This window comes from Plectropomus leopardus, chromosome 1 (genome assembly GCF_026936395.1).
Source record: "Plectropomus leopardus strain MGB_pleo_1.0 chromosome 1, ASM2693639v1, whole genome shotgun sequence".
NCBI lineage: Eukaryota > Metazoa > Chordata > Actinopteri > Perciformes > Serranidae > Plectropomus > Plectropomus leopardus.
The window spans coordinates 41,199,266-41,221,928 of NC_142176.1; the positions used below are offsets into that span (position 1 = coordinate 41,199,266).

General features: G+C 42.5%; 1 protein-coding gene across 2 annotated transcripts in view; it reads right to left on the reverse strand.

Annotated features, from left to right (window-relative positions):
• Nucleotides 1–5,842: 5,842 nt before the first annotated feature.
• arnt2 (aryl hydrocarbon receptor nuclear translocator 2) overlaps nt 5,843–22,663 on the reverse strand; it is a 77,868-nt gene continuing 61,047 nt past the window's right edge. For both annotated transcript variants that reach the window (XM_042484759.2, XM_088081226.1), the window contains 9 exons: nt 20,857–20,931; nt 17,573–17,724; nt 15,740–15,815; nt 15,055–15,178; nt 14,797–14,899; nt 14,531–14,669; nt 12,283–12,433; nt 9,224–9,369; nt 5,843–9,111 (listed from right to left, as the gene is read on the reverse strand). In XM_042484759.2, coding sequence (XP_042340693.2) covers nt 9,013–9,111; nt 9,224–9,369; nt 12,283–12,433; nt 14,531–14,669; nt 14,797–14,899; nt 15,055–15,178; nt 15,740–15,815; nt 17,573–17,724; nt 20,857–20,931 — 1,065 coding nt within the window. In that variant the 3' untranslated portion in view covers nt 5,843–9,012. The remainder of the gene's footprint in view (nt 9,112–9,223; nt 9,370–12,282; nt 12,434–14,530; nt 14,670–14,796; nt 14,900–15,054; nt 15,179–15,739; nt 15,816–17,572; nt 17,725–20,856; nt 20,932–22,663) is intronic.

Sequence of the window (22,663 nt, forward strand, 5' to 3'; positions counted from 1 at the left end):
CACAGTGTTGACAGAGCACTGCTTTCCCCTCCTGAGACGCCAGATGGTGGTCCAGAACTTCTTCGAAGCCGTCCGGAAGTTGTTCTCCATGGCCTCACCGAACTCCTCCAATGCCTGGGTTTTTGCCTCGGCGACCGGCGTAGCTGCACTCCACTTGGCCTGCCAGTACCTGTCTGCTGCCTCCGGAGTCCCACAGGCCAAGAAGGCCCGGTAGGACTCCTTTTTCAGCTTGACGGCATCCTTCACCACCAGTGTCCACCACCGGTGTCCACCAACGGGTGCGGGCATTGCCGCAACGACAGGCAAAGACCACCTTACGTCCACAGCACTTATCGGCCGCCTCAACAACGGAGGCACGGAACATGGCCCACTCTGAATCAATGTCCCCCGCCTCCCCCTGGACAAGGTTGAGGGTCTCCCAGAGGTGGGAGTTGAAGCTCCTTCTGACAGGAGACTCTGCCAGATGTTCCCAGAAGCCCCTCACAGAATCCCCTCTGACCGTCGCCTCCCCGACCATCGGAGCCAACTCACCACCAGGTGGTGATCGGTTGACAGCTCCACCCCTTCTTCACCCGAGTGTCCAAGAAATGCAGCTGCAAGTCCACTCTGGTTCATGATCGCGCCTCTCCAGGTCTCACGGTCCCTGCCAACGTGAGCGTTGAAGTCCCCCAGCAGAACGAGGGAATCCCCAGAAGGAGCACTCTCCAGCGTCCCCTCTAAGGACTCCAAAAAGGGTGGATACTCTGAACTGCTGTTTGGACCATAGGCACAAATAACAGTCAGGATCCATCCTCCCACCCGAAGGCAGAGGTAGGCTACCCTCTCGTCCACCGGGGTAAACTCCAATATACAGGCACCAAGCCGGGGGGCAATAAGTATTGCCACCCCTGCCTGGAGCCTCTCATCAGTGGCAACTCCAGAGTGGAGGAGAGTCCAACCCCTCTCAAAAAGACTAGTTCCAGAGCCCAAGCTATGTGTCGAGGTGAGGCCGACTATATCTAGTCAGAATTTCTCAACCTTACGCACCAACTCAGGCTTCTACCCCACCAGAGAGGTGACATTCCACGTCTCCTATAGCTTCAGCAGCCGAGGATTGGACCACCAAGGTCCCCGCCTTCGGCTGCCATCCAACTCACATCGCACCCGACCCCTTTGGTCCCTCCTATGGATGGTGAGCCCACGGGAATTAGGTCCCACATTGTCTCTTCCGGGCCCCATGGGAAAAGGCCCGGCCACTAGGCACGCGCCATCAAGCCACACCCCCAGGCCTGGCTCTGGAGGGGGGGGCCCGGTGACCCACGTCCGGGTGAGGGAAACTTTGGACCATTTGTGTCATTCATCATAAGGGGTCTGGTGAGCAACGCTTTGTACAGTAATATGTAGAAAATATGGAAATAGGGATGCCACAATGAAAACTGTGTGTAACTGACTGTCAAACAAAAAAACGGTGTTCATATTCTGTGGGACAGAGAAAGGAACAGGATAATGTGTTGTTGTTCTCGATGGCATTTGTTCACCTGTATCTCTGGTGGTTTCAGGTAACCTGAACTCTGTATGGTAAACTGTGGCACCGCTTCATTTCTCACAGCAGCTGGTCTCCAGAGGCCCTGTGCTCACACACGTTACATTCAGCTTTCAGATCCACTCCCATCTGCATACTGTGAACATGGAGCACTGCCCAGACATGATGGGAATATGAAGAGAGGATGGAGCTGGGTGGAAAATAATAAAGTTGTGTTGAGTGTATGTCTGCAGGTACACAGGCAGCAGTATTGATGGGCACAGTGGGTTGTTTTTCTCTCTCTGCGGTTTGGATGCTGTTGTCACTGTGCTCGCAGGAGATTCACCGCAGCATGATTTAAGATAGACCTGTCAGCTTGGAGACACACTGACTGCAGACAAGCATGCAGCTATGCTCCGCCAACCACAACACACACACACACACACACACACACACACACACACCACGTATACCAGCTGCATAACATCATGGTGGCTTATGCAAAATGAACACTATCTCTTCCATACACACACACACACACACACACACACACACTTGCTGCAGTACATCTCAGTGGCTTATGCAAAGTGAAGACTATCTCACACACACACACACACACACACACACACACACACACACTTCAACAGACAGCACAGCGGAGCGTCTCGCTGATGGTTTCAGGGCCTGAGGCGAGCCGCTGTTGAGAGACAGCATGCCATTCGAATGCTATTTACAACACTTGAGTTGGGACTTTTTCAAATAAACACCATCACGGTAGTTATCAGCTAATGACAATCAGGAGTGGAGCCAGACGACGGCAGCATGTAGATGCAGAATGAAGACATCCTGAGAATGAAATGTTCCTCGCTCCCCTCCCTGCCAGTCCATCACAAATGCTACAGAGCTTAGCAAATGTCAGAGGGGAATTTAAGAGGCTGATCAGAGTGCGTGTCATGTCAGGAAGGAATGTGGGAAACTATTTCTTTTCAAATCACCCACCAGTTTGTTCAAGAGCCGAGACTGTGGAAAGGTGCGAGAGTGCCAAGCAGGAGAGATGCCAAGAGCTGCCAGTTTGTGTTTATGAGGAAAAACACATCTGAGCTTTGGCATTCCATGCATAGTTGACAGGCTTTAGAAAAGTTTTCATGGCTTATGTGGAGCTGATATAGGCTGAGTGGGATGATGAAATGAGCCATGTATGTTCCAGAACACCACTGCTGCTTTTTAGGTTTGAACCAAGTTTATTAGTAACATCCGGTACCAGTTCATAGTTTGACCCTCCTCACTGTATGTTACCAGTCAGAGCTGTTTATCAAACCCCGAGACAGTTTTCATGTGTTCATGTATTGTACAATAACAAATAAAAACTGTAATAGATTACTGAACAAGCCTGTGGGGGTCAGTGCCCCCCCTGTAGCTGTGTTGTCCATCTGTTCTTGGACACCGTGTCTCTGCTCTGTGTGGAAGTACACTGAGAGATACAGGCTCACAATTCCTTCTGTTTATGATCATTAAGAACTTGGCCCAAAAAGTTGAACATATTCTGTTTGATTCTCATCTTACATCACTGAGACTTAGTTCATTTAAACCATTTTAATGGAACTCTTAATGTAACACATAATAATGTATGCATAAATTTTCACACCACATACACTAAATACTCAAATACTAAGGTCATTCTCCTAATAATGTTGGAGGTTGTACATTGTGTCAATTGCATCGCTTTTACTTCAGTAATGTACAGGTGTACTCTGGGAGCTCTTGACATCACTTTTGGGTGTGGATGGATGGATAAATGGATGAATGGATGGATAGATAGATAGATAGATAGATAGATAGATAGATAGATAGATAGATAGATAGTTATGAGCCATTGCACAGGAGAAGTAAAAAGACAACGATACATATATACACTTGAAGAGAAAAAAATACTGAATTTAAATAGAATGAAACAAACCTCAGCATATAGGTGTTACTTCTGAAAACATATACGTATACATCTATAGTATACATTACAATACATTTTAATATACTACATACAAGCATGCTAAATACAAAAAATTCAAATATACTATAACCATACAAAAGCATATTCATAAAACAGTGTGTAAATTTTCCATATCCAAGGTTGAGTTGGATTAGAGCTACACAGCTGTCAGTTGTCTGTCAGAGGGGAGGTGTTGTACAGGGTTATGGACTTGGGAAGGAAAGATTTCCTGTATCTGTCCTTGTGACAGCAAAGCTGCACCAGTCAGTTAGAGAAAGAGCTCTGTAGTCTGTCCACTGAGTTCTGGAGAGGGTGGTCAGGATTTTCCATAATGCATAACATTTTGTTCATGTCCTGCTCTTCATGCTAGCTTCCAAACTGTCCTGTTTACAGCCAGTTATGGAGCCAGCCTTCTTAATCAGTTTATGAAGTCTGTTGTCATCTTGCTGCACATGTTGAAGGATCTCAGCTCCTCAGAAGGTAGACTCTGCTCATCCCCTTCATGCATACATGCAGCCCCTGTGTTGGTCTTCCACTTCAGTCTGTTGCCGATGTGGGTGCCCAGATACTTGTAGTCCTCCACCACTTCAAAATCCTCTCCCAGACCACACAGTGGTTGTAGAGCTGTCCTCTTCCCTCTGAGGCACACCACCTTCTCGCTGGTCTTAGCCACATTGAGAAGCAGATAGTTTCTTCACTCCACAAAATCGTCCTACAATGCTCTGTACCCCTTCTGTTCATCACTTATACAACCAACCACTGCAGAGTTGTCAGAAAATCTCTGCAATTGGCATGACCCGGAGTTGTGCTGAAAGTCTGTGGTGTACAAGGTGAAAAGGAAGAGTGTCAGTACAGTCTCCTGTGGAGCTCTCCTACTGCTGACAGAATGTGATTCTCTAACACGTTATCATCCCAACTCATCACATGTTGCTGCTTTGTAGTGAACTTCAGCATCTACATATTACATTTTAGGTATTCTTCTGCTTTTCCTCTTTACGTTCAGGGATGCTGAGTGGCCACACCCCCGGAGAGGAGACGACTCACTGCAACAGCTGAATTCAGCCAGAGCTAACCTGCTAACCCAGTGAGTGCTGGCGCAGCGGGCAGCAGCACTGGGTCTAACTGGGGAGATGAGGTCTGCGCTGGCATCAAAGTCACCTCCTTTTCACTCCTTGTATGAGGTCATTACCGGGGGCGTCTCCATTCTGCTGCATTTCATGCAGAGGTGTCAGGTGCCGGCTGGCCTTCTGCCAGCAAATAATAACACCGTGCTGGTTCCGTCCGGCTGCATTCTCATCTAATGCCGTCCAGCGGTTTCATGTGGATGCAAGAGGTGGCTTTTGGCGTCGTACTCTTATGGCAAAAACACTGTCAAAGCAGCGCTAGGACAGACAGGCAGACACCAGCAGCATGAGTACTGGACTGATGTGTACCTAAAATGTGATGATGTCTGTTATGTTCACAACTTGTTCCTTCTGCCCCAGAGGGGCCAAAAAAGGGTCTGTAGTTAAGGTGAAAGTGGCAATACTTCAATGTACAAATACTCCATTACAAGTTACCACATAGCACCCCCCAAAGTCTGTGAGCACTTTGATGGGAAAAATTGAAACACTGGGCCTTCACATAAAACACAGTACTTTCAGATTTGCGATTTGTGTTTGTTTGGTGTTTTGTTTGTAATGATTAATAATGTCATGATTTTATTTAAGTTGAGGAGGTCTTTCAGGTGTCCTTCCCCTTCTGTCTCACTATCATAAACTTATTATTAATAGTGTTGCATTAATGTGGAGGAAGAGTGTTACTGTTTTTTGGGCTTTAACTGCCTTTAATGGACAGGACAGTTTAAGCCTGAAAGGGGGAGAGAGAGAGGGGACAACATGCAGCAAAGGGTCGAGGCCGGAATCAAACCCACGGCCGCTGTGGCGATGACAGCTACCAGATGCATCAGCGTACTTTTTCATCCTTTTACACAGCATCACATTTTAGGAAATGATTATATGTTTTGTTGGTAAAATCTTTGTCTGCAAATTCAAGCCTGCATGCGCGCACACACACACACACACACACACACACACACACACACACACACACACACACATGCACACACACACACACACACACACACACACACACACACACACACACACACACACAGATGATGACAGCAGAGCAGGGCAGTAAATCATCCACCTGTCAGTGGCTGTGAGCTTGTGGTGTGCTGCAGTGAAAATTAAGGTTCCACAGAAAAATGTGTTTTTATGCACATTTACACTTAAAAATAAAGGATTTTTATTCTCCATGGCTTGAATGGGATGGTGTAGCATACATAAATAACATATGACTTAGACTTTGAATGGAAGCCACGTAACCAATAAGAATTTATTATCACAAGCACAATTTGTTACACAAAAATAATGGGTCACATTTACACAATTTATACAGGTCTAGAACTCAATGTACAATTAACAGACTAACTAAATACCAACAGTTAAATATGTACTCACATTGCACACAATATCATTAAAAGCTACACAAAAAACATTTACTGTGTGAAAGTAACACGAGTCGACATAAAAATCACATTATTTACAAAACACATCAATTTGAGATCTTTAGCAAAAGGACTCTGATGTCTGTTCAAGGTTCTCCCATCCGTCTGTCAGAGACATTATACAATCTATCATGTAAAAGCTCCCCTGCTAGAAAGTATTATTCAGTCTCTTAATAATTGAAAAGATTATAAAGTAATAAAGTAAAGTAGCCAGAGCTGAAGAACACCAAATACACGAGTAAATACTGCGCTTTGCTTGGACGGTATGGCGGTTTTTCCCTTTTAAAGCAGGCTGGTGAGATTAGCAGTTGGCTGAATGAAGTGCACTTTAAGCCTTAGCTTAGCAATTGTCTGCAATGAGGTGTTTATTTTAATTTTTTAAATTTTCATTTATACATAGAATCCTTCAATACTGGCATCAGGCTTTTCTCTAGAGGTCTGGACATCACTACATATAGTTTACACACAAGAGTTGATGGAGAGAGTGAGCAGAGCAGCAGGTGGAGAAGCAGGTGAAGCCTCTCCTCTCCTGCGGCTGTTTGGCAGCGGCGGTGTGCAAGAGGCTGCAGCAGGCAGATGGACTTAGACATCTTCAACACTCACATGAATCTTACTGTGTGTGTGTATGTGGGAACATGCAGTGTTGGGATGGTCATGTGCATCAGTAGTGCTGTTCACTGATACTCTCCACAACCACTGCAGGTATTTCCAGAGGAGGTGATAGGTCAATTACTGTTTCATTGATCCAGCCATGCTGTAAGTCTGTTTACAATATGTTAGAAAAAGTGGAATTAGAAGGTAGATTTATTAGTCATTAAAAAAAAAAAAAACTAGTTTAGAAAGAAATGAAATTAAAATGAGGCCCTAAATCCTGCTACATCACATCAATTATTGTGTTAGTTTGACTAAAAGTGTTATTCTAAAAACGTGTAAAGTTAGTGTTAGTGCCACTGAAAGCAAAATAAATCGAATTTTTCGATGTTGCACTTACACACCTAAATAATGTAGTTGGCAATCAATGTACTCCTTTATGCATATGCACACATATAGCACAAATTTGTAGACAAAAGCTGTGAAAAACAGAAGTAGAAGAAGAAGGAGGGAAAAAAACAAAACAAGACAAAGGTAAAAAGTAAAGGGCAGAGTAAGTACAAAATGTACAGCACTGAAAAGTTATCACCGTTTGACAAGCAACCAGCTTGCTAACTTGTTTGTTATGTGATGTAATAAGTCAACAGGAAGAAGGTCCAATAGCAACTATCTGAAAGGAGGCATATGTCCTCCTGACATGCTTCCGTCAATAAACGGATTCTCTCCTGCTGCTTGTTAACTGGGACAAGGACAGTAGTCCAATTAAATGGCCTAATGGAACTACAACTGTAGCTCCACTTAACTGTCCATGGAAACGTACATGAGTGACCGCCTGTCCTGACTGACAGCAGGGGCCAGACGCACCTTGCCTTTATTAGGATAGGACAGCTATAATGTGAAAGGGGAAGGAGAGAGGATGACATGCAGCGAAGGGCTGCAGCTTGGAGTGGAACCCACACCTGCTGCAGTGAGGACACAGCCTCTATACATGGGCGCTCGCTCTACCAGGTGAGCTACTGGGAGCCCCAAGATTCAGATTTGGCTGAACATAAACCAGACCTGCTCCATCCTTCATTTGGCTCTGATAACATCCCCTAATAACAGCACAGCAGCCTCTGTGTCACACTGTGTACCTGTGAGCTGTAACCGCCAAGTGGTTGGTGACACCAGCAGCTCAGGGGTCAGGTGTATGAGTCTGCGTGTGTGTGTGTTACTGCAGCATTGTTGTATGAAGAGGGTGAGCGAATTCACCTGTGTGCTCTGACAACAACAGAGACGTGCTTGGAATGTCGATGCAAACATATTTACAGTATATGTTGGCACTGTGAGGAGATCTACAGCAGCATGTGATGATGTGCTGCTTACACTCACTTATGGCTCTGTATTCATGATGTCAAATGTGTAGAGGTACACATTCTCCCAACATCCTCTTTCTAAAAAGTCCATTCTCAAATGACAATTTTGTTTTCCTCAATAACAATCAAAGTGGAATGGAAACTGAAAACTCTGGGCAACTTTTCTGGAAGAGTATAGGTCTAAATCCCTCAACAGAAAAGTAATGATTAATTATCATAGAGTAAGTTGGTGTGAATTGTGAAAAGTCAGCTCTACATCAACATCATCACTAAGACTGAAATGTTAAATCATACTATATTTTGTGTAAGTCTATAAATGAATAATCAGAAGAAAATTTACTGCAGTGTGTCTCAGTTGTTAAAGCTTTAAAAAAAAGGTTGCAGGTTGAAGAAACATACATGATAAACAAAAACAACCAAAACATTGATGATTTTTACTTGTACCATGACTTTTCCAGGCTTGGAAAACATGATTCTGAAATTCCATGACTTCTCCAGGTTTTCCATGACCATGGGAACCCTGCTTGCAGACATAAACTCTGACAAAAAAACGATGCCATTTGAAGACTCTCTGTGTAAGGTCTTGGATAATAACACTGACACTAGGCTCAGACAAACACAGCTCTAACCTCCTCTGGTCATACCGATGCTGACTGCAGGTCGCCGCACAGCCACCTGAACGTCACACACTGCACACACACACACACACACCGTTCAGACAGCTTGAGGCAACGCTTATCAAAGAGCTGATACAGGGTGAGTGATGCGCCTCCAATCTGACAGCAGGGCTCCTCTTTCCAAAGACGAGGTATGTGTATGATCACAGATACAGACGGCGGGGCCTTGGAGCCCAAACATTAGTGAACTGTGTGTTTGTATGTGTGTGAATGACAAGTGCACCCAGAAATTCACCGTGCTGCGCTCAGCTGTGTGTTGGTGATCCAGCAATGCAGAGAAATGAGACAACATGACAGGTGGATGCAAACATCAGTCCAGTTCTGAGAGGGATGGAGAAGCCTCCTCCATATTACTCAGAGAAGGGTGGGAACATGCCGAGGTCAGCAAAGTCCTCAATGTTGTAGTTGGCTGTCCCCTGGGTGGGATCTCCAGCCATGGGTAACATGTCCTGCAGAGACATGGGGGAATAGACATATCACATGTGAGTCCAGTGGTCAGCAGACAGCAGCTGGAAGATGCTCGGACACATCACAGCATAATGTCTAAGGGGGGTGTGTTACCTGGAAGACTTCTGTCTGGCTGGGGTTGGGGTGTGTGTGCTGTTCCCCTGCCTGCTGGGAGTGATGCTGGTTCTGCCATTGGGACCAGACCTCACTGGGACGACCCTGGAACTGGGCTCCACTTTGACTGCTCTCCCCCGACACATCTGGAAACACACACACGGTTACACTCGGACATGTACAGGAGGATGACTGCCACATATGAAACATTTATTTGACTGATGAGTTCCAAGTTAAAATTTTGAGGCAAAAGTCATTTCGACTTTAATCTTAAAGATGATCAACTGCACCCCAATTCCAAAAAAGACTGGGACATCCTGTAAAACTTAAATAAAATCAGAATGCAATGATCTGCACATCCTTTTTGTCGTATATTCTATAAAATACAATATAAAGATAAGATATTTGATGTTCAAAAAGGCAGACATTTTGGTGCTGGGAGAAGAAGCTCTGTTGGTTGTCAGTCCCTCTCACTGCGCTGCACTGTCAGCTGTGTGATCAGCTATCACACATATTTGTTTGTCTCTGTGCGAAAAAATGGACGTGTGGAGTGCGACATGTAAAAGTGTAAACTGCACGTGTCTCACAGTCAAAGAGAGTTGGCAGCCCTGCACTTAAGAATTTGGAAATTTCCATCATGGACAGCTCCAGCGTTTAGTGTGTGTGTGTGTGTGTGTGTGTGTGTGTGTAACCCTAACAAAATGTTGCCTTTGTCTCATCAGCAGGTCACAACAGGAGCAGATCAGAAAACAATGAGGCTTCTTACTTAAATAAGATCAACTATTCTGATAAAGCCTGGTGAAAAGAGGGATAAAGGCCTGTCTAATATAAGCCTGCATCATATAAAGGCCTGAGTAAAAATACCCAACTACTGGTTCAGAATTTATGCTACATGAAATTGACATAATGTCCTTTTGTTGTGCATGTTAATATAGCAGCATGACAGTAGCAGTATACGCTTTGTGGCTTTCATCTTGTAACTCTCACATACACCAGCAAATATACTGCCTGACTGACAATTCCGAGCCGCAGCCAGCTACAAAAATATACAGACATGCACACACATAAACACACACTCTCTCTGTGAAGCTGTTTTGAGAGTTTACTGAGTACATTAAAGCAAAGCAGATTGATAAGCTGTCTGCCTCCTCCCGCAGAGGAACATTCCTGCTGTTTCACACTAATAAACAAAATGCTCATCTCATCTCGACATGCATACAAGCAAGAGGCTGTTACTGATGGAGAGGGGAGAGAAAAAAAGAAAAATGCAGATAGCAAAGTAATTACTCAAATGCAAAGGGAGGTTGGCTGCATATACATTCAATGGAAAGCATACAAGACGAAGGAAAACAGAGCTTATCTTAAGTGAATACTGATAAACACATGCAGCAACAGAACAAATGAATGGCACAGGCTGTGACTGACTTCATCCTCCAAATAGAAGAACTCAAAGTCACAAAAAACGCCTAAGAGGGAGGAATAAATGAATGAGGCAGCAGAGAGAGAGAGAGAGAGAGAGAGAGAAAGAGAAAGAGAATCTATTTGGCTAATGTGGACAAAAAGTCCTGAGCAGCTGTCTGATGAGCCATTACTGACTGAACACACACTAATGCATTCTCAGTCCTTTGTGTGCTTTGATCCCGTTTTTAGCCTGGCCAGTAGTGTGGCTCTGGGAAACCACCACCTGGATTCAGAGAGAAATGTCTTAACTTAGGACTGCAACTTTTAATTCCAATAATAATTCCCAAAGTTATTTTCATTATTGATTCATCTGAACAATCTCAATGAATCAGTTATTTGGTCTAAAAGAGAAAAATGCTGTTGATAATTCCCAGAGTCCAAGGTGATGTCTTCATCTTGTTGGTTTTGTCTGACCAGTTTTTTAGCTCAGTGGAAATGATAATTCCTTGGATTTATGCTTTTGATATTATCCAAATTTCAACCCAAGATGTTTCCATACATATAATGCAACTACAGATAATATATTCATTCTTACTATGCTATCTGTTTGGGACTTTTGCATGATGAAGAGGAATCAATCTTTAACTGAATGTGCCCTGTTGTTGCTGTATTTTAGGATTAAAGTGCAGAAGTGGACAATGAAGTATAATAACCGTACAGTCATGCTCCGAACATTAATTTTAGGAAGCTTACATATTAGCAAATCAGAGATCAGTGACATTGTAATACTCTTTGGCGAAGCATTCATAATAAGGCTGAAAATATGCAGACAGCTTAATATTTTTGAATTTATCTGTGTTTATCTTAAAACACACTGGATGACGGAGGGATTAACGTCGAAGAGAAAACCACAAACCTAAAGGGATAGAGCAACTAAGCCTTGGGGAAGAATGGGAATAACAAATAAAAAGGTTGTGGGGTAGGTGGAATGGGCTTATGCTCTTCCTGTTACTATAGTAAAAAAAATAGCAAGATAGCAACAATAGTGACATTGGTGGTTTGATCTCCGGCTCCTGCAATCACCGTATCCAAGTGTCCTTGGGCAAGATAATGAACCCCAAATTGCTCCTGATGGCTGTGTCATCGGTGAGTGAATGTGTGTGTGTGAGTATGTGTTTGGTCTGTGTGTGTCACTGTTTAAGGAGTAGCCGGTGGCACCTTGTGTTGTAGCCACGGCCACCGGTGTGTGAATGTGTGTGTGACTGCGTACATTTGCCGTGTAGTTTGAAAGTGGTTTGAGTGGTCAGGACATGTCCAAAGGCTGTCTGATGACATGTGTAACTTTTTTTATTCCTTCAAATGCAGTTTAGTCTCGATATTGATATGCTGTTATATGTTATGTAGTAAAATGTTTTCCTGTGAATATGTCACCATGCCCTGCCTGCTGAGATCTTCAACACAACAGAAGCTGTGCTGGAGGTCTGCATCCAACACACCTTGTTTCTCTGTGTTTATAAGGCTATGTTTGCAGACAGAAAGATAGAGACTCACAGAGACTCCAACAGTAAATGGATGCACTTCAACCACAATACGCAGGTAGGACGCTCCAATAGATCACCCAGTAAGACATGAGGATCAGAACGACGAGGACGACTCACCAAAAGCTGTGCTGCGGTTGGTCAGTCCTGAGTAGGCGTTGCCGCTGGGGGAGGAAGTGGCTGGTGATGACAGGGGACTGTAGGAGGCGGGATCAGTCTGGTAGCTGTGGCCAGAGCCAATACCAAATGGACTGGACTGGGTTTTACTGGACTGGAGAGCACAGATACTGGTTAGATGTACAGCCAATCAGGGTTATAACTGTACAGTCAGTTAAAGGTTCCACATAATACAAGACACAGTGTTGACAGCTCAGTGCCCTCCTGTAAGTGTCCTGTAAGTTCAGAATGCAAATCAGGTCACTACAAGTCAGGTTAAAACATGCCAGAATTGTTCTTTAACTCCATGTAAGAGAAAACCCTGCGTTAAAAAGGCCATTCTACAGCCCTCCACTGTGATTCAACAACATCCATAACATGTGCTTCAAACTGAAATACATTTTTCACCCCTGCAAAATCATTTTGTTTGTCCAACAGCTAACAAAATAAGTTTTACATTGCAGGAACATTTTTCAAAAAATCATGAATATCATTTCATCAAATGTAGATAATATTTCAGAGTAATTATAATGACTGGATTATGACATTTCGGGGCCAAATGAATACTATTATACTTGGTGCATTGATCCCAATGACTGTAATTTCAGTTACTGTGCATCCCTCTGCTGACCAGCGCTGGAATGTAACTAAGTTTATACAATTAATTACTGTACTTAAGTACATATTTGAGATACCTTTACTTTACTCAAATATTCTATTCTCAATAAACTTTCTCATTAACTGCACTACACTTAAAGGGAAATCATACTTTTTACTATATATTATGTAATTATTTCATAACTTAATTTAGTTACTTATTACTTTACAAGTTACATTTTTTGCACACACACCATATGAAAATATATGGGTGCTGAAACACATAATCGATTGATTAGAAAATTAACTGCCAACTATTTTCATCGTTATTTAGGTCATTTTTCAGACAAAAACATTTCACAGTTCCAGCTTCTTAAATATAAGGACTTGCTTCCTTTTCCTTTTCTAAACTGATTTAAATTTTTCTGCATGAGTACAACTACTTTTAATGCTAAAATCAATTTCCTGATTGTACTTGTATTTTTACTTAAGTAACATTTATCTATTATTACAGTGCAGTTTTAGGATCTGAGTACTTCACCACTGCTGCTGACATGATATTTACAGCATCGAAAATGTTTGGCCATTTATGTTTTTTCTTTCTCTTTTCCTTTTTTATTCATTTTTCTGGAACACCAGCAAACTACTCTGGAAAATCATGTTTACTCTGTTTGAATTTATTGAACTTCAAGTCAGATTTTTACTGCAGTTCTAGTTCTTCCTCTTCTTCTTATAGACTTTTTGGTTTTTGGTTTGGATCTTTCAAAATTTTGGGCATGTGCCAGTCTTTTGCACCCTTATATAGTCTACAGGGAGTGCTACCTGTGCTAACAGGGGACTTAAGATCAAGTGGAATTCATCACTGAGCACAGCAAGTTAAGAGCATTTGGTGCATCCGGAGTTGACTTTTCTAATATTAATTCTTGGCAGCAAATTAAGAGAAAATATCAGAGAATGTTGCTGCATGAGGCCCAATATTCCAACAGCTTGTAGACTGATATTTCTCTGCTCCTGTGATTCAAATATCCAGCTGTTGCAAGCACATCAGACCAAAATACATCTTGGGGGCCTTTGTAGGCAAATGGGCTTTTTCAATACTGGACCAGTGCATTGAAGAATTGCAGATTAACTTTGGTACTGTGGAACATATGGAACCCCTGTATGATATCGCAGTGATCTCTGCTGTGTTTCCAGGAGGTTTTCTAATTTCATCTCCCTCGAGTCACTGTGATGCATTTAGTGGTTACTGAGCAGACCTGACCAGTGCAGCAGTGTGTGTGTGGGAGAGAGATGAGCCTGTTAAGAAACATATATTCTAACCACATTCCCTTAGCAAGATAATAAAACACACACCACACACACACACACACACACACACACACAAACACACACAAACACACACACACACACACACACACACACAAACACACACAAACACGACCAATTAGACAAGCTCATCTGTTCAGAGGCAGCAGAGATGGAGTCTGGGGTTCAGGAGAGGCAGAGAAAATTAGTTTGGCGATTATGGCAACTGTAGAGATAGCTGATATTAATACTGATACAGAAGGCAATGGTTTCACTTCAGTAATAGTTTGCGTGCATGTGTGTGTGTTACCTGTCCAGAGAAGGGGGGTCGGTTGCCTGACCATGCCACCTGGCCCGGATTGAGCTGTCTAGAGATCTGAGCTAGATTCTGATTGGACGAGCCTGATGGCTGGATGTCGTTCACACCGGGGACATGGATCACAGAGGAACTGTGTGCACAGAGACACAAAGGCGTCAGGCCTCACTCTTCTCCAGAGAGACACAGTAGTGTCTCACCAGGTGAGTTGATGCAACATGTTGGCATTAGCAGCACTAACACACATCACTGATGTGTACCTGAAGCTTTTGCCAGAGTGTCCCTGCTGGAAAGGAGAGCTTTGTGAGTAGAGCTGCTGTCCTCCAGCTGTAGAGGAGGGGACCATCATCTTCTTGTCTCCCGCTACAAACAGACACATCAACTCATTATAGCATTATAGAAATAATGGAGAAGAGAGACAGCAGGTGATCAAAAGAAATCTCAAGATGAACCAGCAACTCTCAGGACACGTGTGAGATGCCTGCAGTTGTTTGTGTGATTTTGTGTGCGTTTCGTACAGCCAGAGATGCCAGTGTACATCTCAGCAAAGCGTGGGTCTCTCTCCTGGGAGAACAGGACTTCTGTCTTGTCGATGTTCTTCCCTGCCTCATGGACCCCGCTGCTGACGCTGGCCACAGGCACCTGAGGGTGGGGTGAATGGGTGGAGGGGTTAGAAGGCATGCAGCTTGAGGTTAGGGATGACAGCCTCGGTCACAGCAAGAAACACAAACACTGTGCATAGTCACAAGTTCAACAAATTACTAGGATTACACTACGATTCCATCCAAATCACTTTTTTGTGAATTAGTAAGGTCAGCACACTTTTCTCTGATCTGATCTGCTTTGTCAAACTTTTTGAGGCTATTATTGAAGGACAGTTTCAAGCTTTTATAATTTAGGAACACTGAGATTTTCTTGCCAGCGAGGACCTCCTCTCCTGATACACCCGAGGAACACTGGCCCTGCAGGAGTGTGTCCTTAACATAATATTGATGTGTAATGCAAATAAAAGGCACAACACCACACAGGAGAATGAAGACAGTTATGTTCTGTGTGTTATGTTACATGAACTGCTGCTATACAGTAATACATGATTATCTGGTAGTCATGTCCAATTATTTTGACTAAAATTCCATAGAGTCCAGAGGCATTTTTCTGACCAGTGAAGTGGATTCCTGAAGTGACTGTAAAGCATCAGGTTACCTGGGAAAGATCATAGGCAGTCAGTCCATCTCTCTGGTGAACCTCCAGCTCTGCTTGCTGCTGCTGCTGCAGCTGCCTGCAAAATACCACACACACACCATCAGCACCTCACACTGACACGATACACAGCGCTACTAAATTAAACCTACCTTCATTTTAATTCACTCGAAGACCATGAGTAACATTACTCATTTATAATAGATATAATCTGTGTTGATGCTGAATGTTGTGCTGTTGAAGCAGAGACACTGAAGATGGCACTGACACCACAATAAACCCAAGTTTCAGAAACGTTTCAGATCTGCAGATCAGGTCATTTCTCCAACAAGATAAACCAGAAACACTGCCACATGGTCGTATGCCTCCGTGTATCAGTACCAAAATTAAAGAAATTCCTTCAGGGTGTTTGTGAGATATCACTTTCACAAGATTGAGGCAGTTGAGGTCACAGTGGCCTTGACATTTGACCTTTGACCACTAAATTCTAATCAGCTCATCCTTGAGTCCAAGTGAATGTTTGTGGCAATTTTGAAAAAAAAATTCTCAAGGTGTTCTTGAGATATTGCGTTCACAAGATTGAGACAGAGGAGGTCATAGGCACCTTGACCTTTGACCTATGACCACCAAAATCTCATCAGCGGTTGTGTTTGTTTTCTCCAGTGTCATAAAGAGCTCATAAAGCACACAACTTCCCCCCAACAGCACAGATCCTAGTCTGTTCATTCTCCAGTTCAAGTGGATGTTTCTGCCAAATTTAAGGAAACTCACAAGACAGATTGCATTTATAAATAAATAAAACAAATGAATAAAACAGATGCAAGGTCACAGTGACCTTGACTTTTAAACACCAAATTGTGATTGGCTCATCACTGAGTCCAACTGAATCTGAAATTTGAAGAAATTCCCTCAAATCTTTCATGACATAACGCATAATGAGACAGATGCAAGGCCATAGTGACCTTGACCTTTGACCACCAAAATCGAATCAGTTTATCCATGAGTTCAAATGGATGTTTGCGCTAAATGTGAAGTACGTTGATCTTGAGATATTAAGTTCCGAGAATGGGACGGACGGATGGACAACCTGACAACAAAAAGCCTCTGGCCCCAGCTATCGCCAGCATGGAGGCATAAGCACAAAAAGGCAAAGTCAAAACATGTTACCATATGCCATAGAACTACAAATGCATATTTTTGAATAAATCTACAAATGTTATGACTAGATTGCTTGACAAAGACAGGTACAAAACTGACCAGCTCCATATTTGTCAGGTTCATTATTATGGTTAAGAAAAGATTTGGGTATGAGGTGTGTTAAGTCAGTGACACCAGTAGTGTAAAGGTGCTGAAAGAGAGAGTGCCATGCTGGCTGCTGGGACTTTTCTCTCCTGTGGAACACTAGGCCCTGCCGCTCCACAGCTGGACGCTGCAAACAGCTCCTCTGGGAGACAACATAAGGTGTGCTGATGCGGCACATACACGAGTAGATTGGGCAGAGGCTGTCACACCACTCACTCAATGTATGCACGCAACAGTGACACCACTGCCCCCTACTGCCAAACACCTCTGCATGCCACTGCATTACAAACATCTCATGTACTGTCACAACATCGCCACAATACATGATACATGATACTCATAGTTGTCATCCATTGTGCAGACATAGTAGTATGTTCAGGTATCAAAGACAAAGTATAGCCATATGTATATAAAGAAAATAGTCAATTACTGAATATTACTAAATAATCCTTTAGAAATGCCTAATGTATTTGTATCGGTAATGTTGTATTAGACTGGGGGGTGGGGGGCAGGGTGTGTGTGTGAGGAACCTACTTGACGTTGGTGTTGGTGCAGATGATGTACTCTATCTCATCAGAGTACGGGTTCTGGAAGGTGAAGCTACTGGTTCGGATCAGCATCCACTCCCTGTTCTTCATTCGAAAACGATACATCACAGACAGAACCTGACCCTTCAATTTCACCACCTGCAGAGGACAGAAAACCGCTCGTTATATTCCTGTCTGTAAAGCATCTTAATGACCGAGCTGGGTTTGAAGGCGAAAACAGTCACAGAGATTCAAACTGCTTTGACAACAGTTCATACCATTACAGTTTTCACACACACATTTGGAGACAGTTGTGATGAACTGAGACTGAAGAGTTACACGAAGGGAGTGCAACCTTCAATTAGCCATGATATCATCAAGTCTGCATTAACCCATTTTAGCGCAACAGTCTTCTCTGAGCCGAGAACAAAGGGGAAACATTTTATCCAATTCAGTTCAACAACTGAGTTTAACAATCAGAGTGTAATTAGCAGCTGTTTGAAGAGCCCTTTAAACTCGTTTTCAGTTGAGCTGTGCTCTGTGCGGCAGACTGCTGGTACCAATACTATAGTCCTGACCTTCCTGCTAAACAGAGCCATGATCTTTTTGAAGACCAATAACAAGGAAAACAAACATGCACATTTAAATAAAAAAACATGGGTAAGCATCACGTAATGTTTGTTTTTCAATCTGGTGAAAGGATTTTTCAGTCAAAGTTAAAACAACAAGGATATGATGGTTATAGTGTGATTTGCCTGCCCCGTTGACTCCAATAGAACAACAAAGTCTGGCTCCCTGGACGCTGTCACTGACTCATGACCGTTCTTTCTTTTTTAGTTTCCTTGCTCTGAGCCGATGCTGACTCTCAATCTGAGGAATGAAAACACTGCACTTCTTCCCAGTGTTTCAGGGAACTTCAGTGACTTTGAAACTAACTGCTGAGGACAGCCAGAGCAGTTGATCTCAGATATGGAGAACTTTTCAGTCCACACAGAGGGCAGCCAACACAGAGCACACAGGGAGGAAAGGAAAATGTTTCTCTTGTTCGGTTCAGCTATGAGAAACACAGTCAGGATAAAGCTGCTTTGCTGATGAACTGGGGATAATCTAGGGCCTCTCTCACTACATAACAGAAAAACAGATCAAATAAACCTGATAACCAAGTCAAATACCCCCCATAAACAGATCAAAGGAACAAGATAAACGAAACAATACCAACACAAAAACAGATAACCAGATCAAGTAAACACAATAACCACATCAAATAAACCAGATAACTAGAGGCGCTGTCATGCTCTTTATATTACACTGTCGCCATCCGGCAGCATTTTATGTGGAGGTGGCAGGTACCATCTGGTCATCTGGCTACGTATAATAACACCATGAGCGGTTTTGTCCCTGACACTTTCTCAGCTGATACGTCCAGTGTTGTTTAATGCTTTTGGCTTTTGGCTTTTGGCTTTTGGCTTTTGGCGGTGCAATCTTACACCAAAAGCAATGTCAAAGCTGTGCTGTTTTACAAGTTGGGAATGAGAACGGGCTGAATGTGCTCACTGTCAGGTTCTCAAACCTGTTTCCTCCCTCTGATAGAGCCTCACTGATCCAGTCTAATCCAAGATTTACTGTCTGTCCGAATCAAAACCCTGTTTGGAAATGAGTTTGTTACTTGGGACAATCTAAACGTACTGTTTATATGCACTGTCAGTTGTTTCTCTGAACAGGTTTTTGCCCTCTCATTCAAATATCAGAATCAAACCTGCAGGATGGCGAAAATGTTATACGTATAAGGGTGCTTCTTATATAACAGCATCTCTAGTTATCTGGTTTATTTGATCTAGTTATTGTTTTTACTTGATCTGGTTATCTGTTTTTTATGTTTATCTTGTTCCTTTGATGTGGTTATTGGGGGTATTTGACTTGGTTATCGGGTTAATTTGATCTGTTTTTCTGGCATGTAGTGAGAGGGGCCCCAGATTATCCCCTATTCATCAGCAAAACAGCTTCATTTTAACTGTGTTGCTCATAGCAGAAACACAACTGTTTGAGCAGTTCCACTAAAATGTTTATTGCACATAATGTTTAATAATCAGTTTAAATGTTACATGTCAGTCTGAAGTTTTAGACATGTTGGACTAATTAAAAATTATTTCTATTACTCAGGATGTGACACTGAGCTAAAACAAGTGCTCACATCTTCACTAAATAACATAAACACTCTCATACAGTGTTTTTCTGTCATTTATGGTATGGTGGGATATGGAGTGGAGAAAACATGGCAAGTTGTAGAGGTAACAAAAGCTTAGGGCTGGGCGATACGGCTTTAAAAGAATTTCACAATATTTATGGGCATATTGCGATACACAATATATATCTTGATATTTTGAAATCCCCTTTGATCTACTGTAAACTACTAAAATACAAAATTGTTAAATGAACTGCAGATACAAATAAGTAGCTACGGCTATAAAATAAAGTTGTATAAACTACTGTTATAATAGAGTTTAATAAAATACGGTTATAATGTTAAATAAAGTTAAGTATAAAGTTAAATTAAGTATTGTTATTCTAACATCAAATAAAGTATTGTTATAATTAAATTCAGAGAGGAACCCATGGTACCTTTATTTTAAGGGACCATCTCGGGGCAGGAAGTGTTGATGTTTTTGCTGTGGACTTGAAACTTCTAATCATCAGTTGAATGTTAGTGTTAGCAGAAAGTTAAACTCTAATGATGGCATGAGGATTCAGCCACTGTGTGCTGGAAACAACTAAAGCTCTCCAGTTCATAGACTGCAAAGATTCTCAATTCGCTCTGGTGCTCCGTGATTGCAAAATGTGACTAAATAGTTGTGATAGGAGCTCTGCAGATAGAAAAACACAGAGCCTCACCTGCTCACACCACTACCTCTCCTTAAGTTAGACTGTTACCGCAGTTAAACCTGATGATTTTTTCTCTGTAAACTGCAAACAAACTAAAAGCTCTGCAGTTCACATATTCATAGGATTTACAAGTCATAGTTGTGCTTTGTGTGTGTTTCTGTGAGAGGCAGAGAGCTGTAGGAGAGAGAGGGAAAAACCAAACGCAGAAGCGAGTCTCATGCTGGTGGCTAAAAAAAACGAGACAATTGATTTATCGCCCACCTATACGACAGCTACACTGTGCATGAAACCTCAGCCAGTTAAAGCACCTGTGTGAAAGTTATTCAAGTTGTAACCCTATGATCTCCACTGTAGTTATTTTCACCACTCACAACAGAAAGCTTGAGATCCAGTGAGCAGCTACTGTCCTACCTGTTGGAAACTTTCTCTCAGGTGACTTTGGTCCTCAGGATGGCAGAACTCCAGAATATCTTTCCCCAGCAAGTCCTAGGGGACACCATGACAGTCAGTTAACAGGGGTTAATCCTCATGAAATAGTTTGTTTTACTAAATAAATACGTAGCAGCCTGTTACCTATTAAATAAAGTGGTATTAAACAACAGTTCTTAAAGGGATAGTTCAGATTTTGTGAAGTGGGGCTGAACAAGGTACTCATCTTTAGTCAGTGTAATAGTTAAGTCAAACTTTATCTGTAGAGCACATTTAAAAACAGCTGACAAAAGTGCTGAACAGGCACAATATAATGAGACAGAACAACAGGAAACAAGGAACATGACAGAGAACAGATTGCAGAACAGCGGAGGATGAAGTCCGTTAAGGAAATTGCGCAGATCATCGTATGACAAGGAGAGGAGGTGAGTTTACAGCAGTGACTTAAAGGTTTCTATGGTCTGAGCAGTTTTTATAGGCAGGCTATTCCAGAGCTTAGGGGCAGCCACTGCAAAGGCTGGGTCACCTCTGATTCTATGTCTGCCTCTGGGAACATCCAGGAGCATCTGATCAGTGGACCTCAGTGCTCTAACTGGGCTGTGAAGAAACAAGAATTCTGCAAGATAAGGTGGCACCAGACCATTTAAAGCCCTAAAAACAAGCAATAACATCTTAAAATCAATCCTTAAACATACAGGAAGCCTGGAAAGGGATGCTGATACCGGCGTTATGTCATCTTGTTCCTGTAAGATGCTAAAAGACCAAAAATATCAATACCATCCAATAAGTCTGGCCATCCAAACACAACAATCTCTGTCATTTAGACTGATAAAGTTGAATTCATCCATGTTCTGACATCATGTAAACATCACTCTGTATCAGCTACAGGGGATGTCATCAGCACACTCCCAGTTTGGAGAGGCAGGCAGGAGTACCACCACACAAGCTAAGCACTGTACTGCTGTAGACGGGGGCAACAGCAGAACATGTTATAGCTACATTTAAAATATATATATATCACTTTGAGTGTATAAGGTATTAAGAATAATTTCACAGAGTAAGGGCCTGTGTCCACATGGTGTTTTTTCTTTTTTTAAGTGTTTGAAACAAACTGAATCACAAGTCAAGATAATACACAAAGGTTAGTTGAGGTGGGAAAGTGATACAAACACCTTTTTCCTTAAATCTGAGAGGTTAGTACAGATGTTATACGACAGGTGATACTGAAAGCTAGCTTTTTCATTTGAAATTTAAGATAAACATGGTGCAGTGACAGAAAAAAGGGTCTGCAAGAGTTTAATTATCCCCACCCCACAGAATGCTTTAGATATGAATGAGAATGTAACAGAAATAGAACCCTTTGAGTCTGATTTCTTCTACATGGTTTCATGTTGAGTAAAGGGAGAAGGACTCAACAACATCACAAGCTGACCGGAGACAGGAATGTGTTGCATGTCCCAGTGCAGGCCACACATGCCTCTCATCCTAGTCACACAGTGACAAGATAACTGATAACACAAACTGTGGCTGATGCTGCATTAACATGGATCTGAGCAGACAGTGGATGATACAGAAAAAACAAACTAAAAGCAGGACAGCAAAACAAAACACGCATGATGGTATGTTGCTATGATGATGTCCTACTGTTAACAGAGTATGTAATAAAATACATTAAATAAAAGGATTTTGTGTCAATTGAGTGGTGCAGGAATGTGTCCTAAATCTGAATGAGTAAGCGTTTTTGCACTCCTGCTTTGCTCATCTTGATGTCAAAAGGTCATTGGTGACA